The sequence below is a fragment of the Grampus griseus genome, assembly GCF_964374135.1.
Source record: "Grampus griseus genome assembly, chromosome: 20".
NCBI classification, from domain to species: Eukaryota; Metazoa; Chordata; class Mammalia; order Artiodactyla; family Delphinidae; genus Grampus; species Grampus griseus.
In genome coordinates this window covers 49,194,205-49,202,335 of record NC_139014.1, presented here as the reverse complement: position 1 = coordinate 49,202,335, position 8,131 = coordinate 49,194,205, and the positions used below count along the sequence as shown (strand labels likewise).

The window sequence follows — 8,131 nt, the reverse complement described above, 5'->3', positions numbered from 1 at the left end:
ACCACGTCCTGGCTTTTCTAAGGAAAATCCAGAGATGCTGGGAGGCAGAGCGGAGGTAGCCACATCCCCTTGGCCTGGTCTTGACCTCAGACAAACGGGCCTGTCCTCTTCCCAGCTGACCTCATGCCCTTGGAACAGCAGGCGCTGGACATGAACTGTTTGCAGTGGGGGTGAGGTGGATGCTGACACCGTGTCTGGGCCATCTCTGTGTTCCCACTCCACCCACACTTCTCAGGACAGCACACCACACTTGGGAGGGCGGCAGGCACTAAATTGGGGTTTGGGGGAAGGGGAGGGGGAAAGGAAGGGAGGAGGAAGGGAGGGAGGAAGGAGGGAGGGAGGGAGGGAGGAAGGAGGGAAGCCAGACAGTCCTCCAGTCTGTCTGTGCTCTTCACTCCGTCACCATGTTCTCCTCCTTCTCCCCTGCCTCCTCCTCCTCTTCCTCCTCCAAGGAGCTAGGCTTGCTGACAGACAGATGGACCAATGGACAGACAGACTTGCTTGGAACACACACATGTGCTGCTGTTACAGCCTCGGTTCTGACCCTGACACTCAGAAAACAGGATGCGCCGGAGGACAGTCTCATTTGGGGATGTTATCATAACCAAAAATGTGCCCAAAACAAAAAGAAATAAAAGCAATTACATTTCTTTCCCCAAATTCCTTTTCTCGTGAATCACTCTGCAAGAGTAAGACGGGCAGCTGAGAGGGTCGATGTCCCTTTCACTGGTCCTAAAGTGCGTCTTTCCACTGAGGCCTGTGCTTTCCCGCCCTTGGCCCCCACCTCAGCATCCCCAGGGGCAGATATCCGTGTTTGTTCCAGGCATTTGGGGAAGTGAAGGAAACCTAGAATTCTGCAGGCTTTTCTTTACAGCAGCCCCGTGATGGAGGCTCAAGAATTGTCACTTTGCAGATAAAGACACTGAGGCTCTGGAAGTTAAGGGCCTTGCCCAAGGTCACACAACGATTAGCTCCCGTATCTGCTGGTGGCCGGGAAGGAAGCTCCCCAAAGTCTGAGATCTTGGCCCAGAGCCCACCCTAAGACTCCAGCCCTTCAGAGCCGCCAGACCTACCTTATAAGCCCAAAGGCCGGATGGCCTGAGCGGGTACTGGGCCGGGCCTTGTAGGGAGGCAAGGCAGTGCTGCCAAGCTTGGCCCCAGGATGACCTCCCCTGCGTGGCTAAACTTAGCCACTCTGTGAGGGTGGAGGGGGCCTGTGTGCCTATCCTGGAGGCCAGCCCGGGCCCTCAAGGAGGTCGGCACAGGCTCCAGTGGGTCTCCTTGGCCACTCAGGGTCCCAAGGTGCAGGGGCCACGCCTCTGCCCAGAGAGGAGCTCGGTCCAAGCTCCCACACCAGCTGGTCCAGCCTCAGTGTTCACACAGCCTCTCAGACGCTGTGGAACAGGGCCCTGGGCTGGCCTAACTGGACTGTCTAGGGGAGGGCAGGCATCCATGGGGAGGCCACTACGGGGGTCCCCAGGCTGGCTTCTCCTCACTGCCCAGATCTTGCATGGCTTCTCTGGCCTCTTCCGTCCCCTACTAAGGGCCTCCATCCGGCTGGAGCCCCTCTGCCAGAGTGTCTGAGGCATCACGACCCCCTGGTTCTCCTCCATGCTTTTGGGCCATCTCCCCTTGGTTCTCAGCCTCTTCCTTCCCCTGGAATGTGGGGACTCTTTGGGGCTGGCCTGGGCCACTGCCCCACAAACACTGCGCACACACCTGGAGGCCCGCCCCCTGCCGACGCTGAAGCCACTACACCTACAGCAGCCGCGCGCCCGCCACCTCCTCTGGCTCCCACCTCTTTTCTCTTTCTTCTAAATCAAACTGCACTAAGGTATAATTTACGTGCAATAAAATGTACCCATTTTAGGCACACAGTTTGATGAGTCTTGACAAATGCATGGAACTCCCCTCCCTCCCCAATCCCTCACCCCTGAACGTTCCCTCCTGCCCCTTTGCTGTCGGTCTTCCCCAACCCCCAGCCCCCGGCAATCACGGATCCGCTCTGTTGCTACAGCTTTGCCTTTTCTAGAACTTCATGGAGGTGGAATCGCTCAGTATGGGCTCTTTTTGGTTCTGGCTTCTTTTCCTCACACCAGGGTTTTAAGCATCACGCATTCTGTCGCATACATGGGTGCGTTGTTTTCTATTGCTGAGCAGTATTCTGCTGTATGGACATGCCAGTTTGTTCATCCTTCCCCTGCTGATGGCCATTTGGGCTGTTTTCAGTTTGGGGCTACGATGAATAAAGCTGCTGTGGACACTTAGGTTCAGGTCTTTGCGTGGACACATCTTCATTTCCTGTTTTTGCCCTTCCACTTCTCCCAGGGCAGCCCCAATGGGCATCCATCCCTCCTGGGAGGGGTGCAGTGTGGGGGTCCGTAGGAGCACAAAATCCTGGCCTCTGGAGGGGACGGGGAGGCCATGGGCATTTTGGTCACTGCCATCCCCGAGCCAGTGCGAAGTGTGCCGGGGCTTTCCCCGGAATTCCCTCCTGGGTCAGTGGCCGTGAGGTAGGAAACCTCTGTTTACCTTGGCCCATCGGGCTCCATGTCCTGTGGGCTGGACAAGGCCGGACTTGGGCAGGGCTGGGTGGGGATGGAGGCAAAGCAGGCCTGGCCACGTGCCCCAGAGGCTGCCAGGAGCTGGAGCCCGCCTGCCTCCTATGTAAGCACCCCAGGCCCATCTTAGCGCCACTTGCTGCCCGTCCGTCAGGATGAGGGCCAGCTTGAAGGTCAGACTTTCAGAGGGCCTCAGGCTCTTTAACTGTAAGACGGAGCCCTACGCCCTGCCGGGCCCATCTCATGGAGCTGGTTGAGGACCCGGAGACAAGGTACATGAAAATGCTTTGTGATCTGAGATGGATTTTGTTCAAGAGGGAATCCTTCTGCCTGCCCATCCCCAGCTTCTGCTGTGTGCTGTGTGTCAAATCTTGTCTCCTAAATAAAGCCTGGGAGCTCCGAAGGGTGGGTCCTGCCTGTCTCCTCTGGTCACGGCCTGCTTCCTGGACGTGCCATCCTTGCATTACATGGGGCCCTGTGCTCAGAAGGGCCCCGCACTTGGTGTATTGCTCTGCTGCCACTGCTAAGAAATTCTTAAGTTTTGAACAAGAGGCTCCCCATTTTCATTTTGCACTGAGCTCCACAAATTATACAGTTGTTCCTGCCTCTGGCCCTGTGGGCAGGGCCTGAGTCCCCTTCCGAGGGCAGTGAGTCCTCCTTTCAGAGGAGGAAATGAGGGAGGCAGGGGAACACGGCTCTTCCCTTCCCAGAGCTCCCACTTTTGGAGGGCAGGGTCACCTGGGCGAGTCAGGAGTTAATGTCAAGCAGCCTCACGAGGCCCCGGGACAGTGTGAGCCTCAGGAAGCCTCGGGGAGGTGCATTTGAGCGGGGCTGGGAAGGACGAGAGACGGATGGTACCTCAGGGAGACGCAGGACCCCTGGAACAGCCAGGGCCGGGGGCCCCTCTGTGGGGAGCAAGTGACCCTGGATATTCAGGCTTCAGACCCAGCCCTGCCCCGGGGAGTCACGGGCCCCTCGCAGCCTCATCTCCCTTGAATCGTGTGTAAAGGGCTTTGATCACATGCACAAACTTTCAAGTGCTGTACACGTGAGGAGAAGGCAGTCAGGCCTCTGCTACGGGGGCGTGGCTCCCCGCCCCCTGTCTGAGGATGAGATCTCCCTCCGGCTGGCATCAGAGCCCCAGACCTTCACTCACAGCTCCTGGCGGAGGGGGCACAGGTGGTGGGAGCCCCCAGGGAGACACCGAGGGGGCAGAGGGGGGACCGCTCTCCAGGAAACACGCTGATGGCCCTTGTTGCCCCAGACACTCAACCTTTATTTCTCTACCAGACTGCACGTCAGCAGGTGGGTACAGGGCCCTGCCGCCTTCCGAGACCTCCGTTCCCCCAGCAGGAAAGATGCAGGAGAATCTCTGGGGGCTCCAGGAAAGTCCCACCCAACTCTGATTCTCTCACTTTCGAGAGAGGGGAGGGCGGAAGTGTGGGCGGAGGGGCTACTGAACGTGGAGCCCATTTGTCTGCAAGGCGGGCCCAGGGGGCCTTTTGATTCTGGGGACCGGGACAGGGATGCAGGTCTTGATTTACACATAAAATAATCGCTTTGTACACTCTCTAGGAGGGGCGAGGACGCACGGCCATTTACTCACTGCTTCTTCTTCTCTTAGCTAATTTTCGCTGGAGGGGCAAAAGCTGAGTGAAGAGAACACTGGTGTCCCGCAAACGCTCTTTTCCCATCATCGGAAGGGAGGGAGCGGACGTGCCCTTGGGTAGCTAACCATTCTTCAGGACATCCTTTCGGCCCATGGGTGTGGGGACTCAGGATCACGCAGCCGTGCAGAGCTTGACGCGGCCAGGAGTTGGGTCAGGGTGTCAAGGCGCAGTGGTCAGGGACCCGAGGACGGCTCGGGTCTCGGGCGCCAGGGACGCAGAAGGCAAATCGTCCTCCGCTTGGCAGAGCAGGCAGCACCAAGACGGCGCGTGCTCTGTCGGCTTGGAACAGAGAAACCTGAGCCTGGGGGTGCGCCGAGCTGCGGCAGGCAGGCTGGCCATCTCCCAGGAAAGGAGGGCCTTGCTCTGCCCCCCTCCCCCGCTCCCGTGTCCCTCTCTCTGAGCCTTCCACCCCCTGCACACATAAACACAAACAGGCGCAAGCCCTCGGGAGCTGACTCCGTGGAAGCAGAGTGGAGGGGGCTGTCTGCCCTCGCTGTGCACAGCTGGGCCTGGCTGTCCCCGCTTCACCCTGGGCCAACCAGGCCCCAGCCCAGGCACTGAGGGAGAGGCCAGAGTGGCTCCCAGGAGGGCTCTGTCTATGCAGAGATGCAGGTCACCTGCGTCCAAGGAAGGGGAAGCAGACTCCTGAGCGCCCTTGTGGATCTGGGGAGGAGGGCTCTGCTGTGGGCTTCTGGGCAGGCCCTGCCCGGGCTGTAGCTCCTGGGCCACAGCTTCAGGGATGAACTGCCCAGGAGGGCCCTAGAGACCTGAATTACAGAGCCCCCAGGGAGATGGGAGGGGGACAGAGACCCCGGGATGGGCCTGGGGGTGGCCGCCCCGACCTCAGCAGGGTCCAGTGAGCAAGCAGGTGAGCGTGCAGGCAGGGGGGGCTCGGGGGGCGAAGGCTTGGGCACCATCACTCTGAGGTACACACTGGAAACTCCACTCTGCTCCCGGCACTCTCTTCTGGAAGAAAACCCAAGAGCGTGTTAACATGTACGTAGGAGAGCACACATCCACACTGGTTCCTTCTGTCCTCCTCTTTCCCTGGGACAGCCCCACTCTCCCATGGCATCTCTCGGTCGGCCCCCAGCCCCGCTACACCCCCTGGATGTCCCTGGAGCTTCCTTCACCCCACATGTTCCATCAACTCCCTCAGAGCATCTGATGCACATTACCCTCTTGGTTTCCAGTTTGGGGAACCACTACCTACCATCATGAGGTCCAGAAACCCTGGCCATCCTTTACTCCTTGCCCATCCCACATACCAGGCCTGCTATTTCACCATCTTCATCTCTCTTCCTCCACTGCCCCCACCAGGGCTCAAGGCCTCTCACCAACAACCTCCTGTCCCTGGCATCACACTACAGACCTAGCCCATCACTCCCTTCAATGGCTCCCCAACTGCCATCAGAATAAACTCCAAACCTGCCCCATATCCTGAACCCTCCCAGATCGGTCCCCACTCAGTCTCTCCAGGCCTCCCCTCCCTTCAGCCTGGCCCACAGGCCTCCGCCTGACAGCTGAGGTCGGGTAAGAGGCCCCTGCCCCTGACCCTCCGGGACTGACCCAGCATCCACAGTTCTTCCCAGGACACATCTCTCGTAAATCATGGGGAAGCCACGAGCATCAGGCCTCAGCAAAACTTCCCTAAAAGGCCACCAGGCTGGCTTGGGAATGTAACAGAGTCCCCTGTCTCACCCCTGCCCTGTCTGCCTTTAGGAGGCCCGAGGGACTGCGGCCGCACAGGCCATAGCTGCCTGGGCTGCCAGCGGGCACACTCCACCCCACCTCTCAGATGTGGCCACAGATACCCAGCCTGTGTCCGTCCTGCGGGTCCCATGGCCACTCCTGAGAGCAGAGCACCACCCTCACGAGCCGAGCTTCACCAGGACCACAGTCAACATCTCAGGTTAATGGTGGAGGTGGAGGCATCTTCCGGGACCAGCTTACCCTGGGCTGGGCCTCAGTGTCTCCCTCCCAAACCAGCTTAACAAGGCCCACCAGCCTCCCTGCCCTGAGTCTCGCTCCCATCTACCCTCCATGGTCACCGCAGTCCCTCCCATGCTTCCACCCTTCTGTGGCTCTCTCTGACCTGAGGATAATGTCCAGGGTCCTTACTTTGGTATCCGAGGCCCCTGCCACACTCTGGCCTCAGCCCTCTACCCTGCACTCCAAGCCCCAGCTCCACTAAAGAGGCCAAGCCTTTCGAGCCCAGCCTCTTCTCCACCAAGTTCAATCCTCGCCTTTCAAACCTCTGCCCAAACCCCACCTCTTCTAGAAACCACCCCCAACCCTGGCCCAGTAGGGGCTGCTCCCTCCCCAGTCCTTCCAACCTACCCGGTCCTGCTAGGGGCCCGCTCCTCTCCCCCACCCAAGCCAAATCCTCCATCATCCAGTAGCCAGCACTGGAACAGTGCCCAAGACATAGGCTTCTCCCATTGGCTGAGAAACGTTCTCACTTTTCAGCTTTCTCGAGAAGACGCGGAACCTCTTGGCTAGGGAAAGCTCTTAAAGACGAAGGTGCCCACATCCCCCGGAGGATGTGGGGGACTTTGCAGGTGAGTTAGTGTGGTCAAGGTTGGCCGGCAGCCTTCCTGGTGGCCCAGCCCTGTGCTCCAGCCAGAGCTGGGGCTGCTGCAGACGGAGTTTCAGGTGACAGAGCCATTTCCCTGTCTTCACCTCCCCAGAAGCGCCCTGAGGGTGGGCCCGAGAGAACCATGCCGGGGCAGAATGCCTTGTCTGGCTTGGCTCCCCCTTCCCCACCCCCAACCTGTGGGCTCCAACAGACCTTGCTTTGACCAAGCACCCACCTCTACCCTCAGCTGAGCCCCCTTCCCCCTGCCACGTGTGTGGTCACCCTCTGGACAGACCTGCGGTGGGCCAGCTTCTCCAGAGAGAGGAGGCCAACTTGTTTTAGCCTTTTTAATAACATAAAATATTTGCAGTGCCTGGGAGGGCTGGCCAGCATGGGAGATGGGGGCTGATCGGCTGCCCTGGCCCCTGCGGAATGACAGGCACGTGATCTGTTTATGCCCCCCACCCCCACCCCGCCCTGGCACCCTCCCCTGGGCCCGGGATACATTCCTGCCAGAGGTGGCCCTCAAGGACCCAGCTGCTCCAGAGCAGGCCTCAGCCATCTCTGGGCCTAACCCGGGGCCCTCAACAGCAGCCTGGCCACAGACCTACAGCCTTGGCTCAAACTCCCAGGAACAGGGACTTTCTCACCCCTGCCTCCTCCCTCTCTGGGCAGCTCGGGCAGGGTCAGAATCACCCACGCTCTGAGCCCCTGGCAGAGGCAGGCAGGTGGACACCGTGCCCCAGCCTGCTCCTCCACTCACCGCCCCCCACGCCAACCCTGCCATTCTGTCCTCCATTCCCGGGTTCAGGCAGACCCAGAGCTGTGAACTCAGAAACAGAGAACCGCCTGGGAGACGGTGCTGAGAATGCCTGCATAAGATCAGGCCCGGTTCAGGGAAGTCAGAGGCCAAGCAAGGCCCAGGGGAGGGCACAGCAGGCCTGGCTGTGCAGGGCCGGTGGCAAGTGAAGAAAGCGAAGCCGCGTGGCTCCGAGCAGCGCTCCCGCTGGCGGCCCAGTGAGCCCAGGGCCCCAAGCCCTGCAGTGCGAGACCCTGCGGACACTCCCTGCAGCCTGGAAGCAGGGGTGGGCGGGGGGCGGGCTGGAGGCGAGCAGGGTGGGGAGGGTCTGGGGCCTCTCACTCACCATCCACGTGCTTCCGGGACAGGTACTTGAAGGCCTCATCGAGCAGGATGACAGGCAGAGATATCTGGAGCACCACCACCCACTGGTGCCCACTCAGTGGGGTCACCTGGAAGATGAGCTGCGGCGGGGTAGTTCTGGTTAAAGGAAGGAGTGCCCAGAGCCCCCCAAATCCACTGC

The 8,131-nt window shown here is 60.1% G+C and overlaps 1 protein-coding gene across 1 annotated transcript in view; it reads right to left on the bottom strand.

Moving 5' to 3' along the window:
• Positions 1-7,052: 7,052 nt before the first annotated feature.
• The window catches only part of ATP2A3 (ATPase sarcoplasmic/endoplasmic reticulum Ca2+ transporting 3), a gene marked incomplete at both ends in the record, with an annotated part of 29,687 nt that continues 28,608 nt past the window's right edge, over positions 7,053-8,131 (bottom strand). The window contains 2 exons of the mRNA XM_082678578.1: positions 7,053-7,234; positions 7,955-8,072. Coding sequence (XP_082534704.1) covers positions 7,053-7,234; positions 7,955-8,072 — 300 coding nt within the window. The remainder of the gene's footprint in view (positions 7,235-7,954; positions 8,073-8,131) is intronic.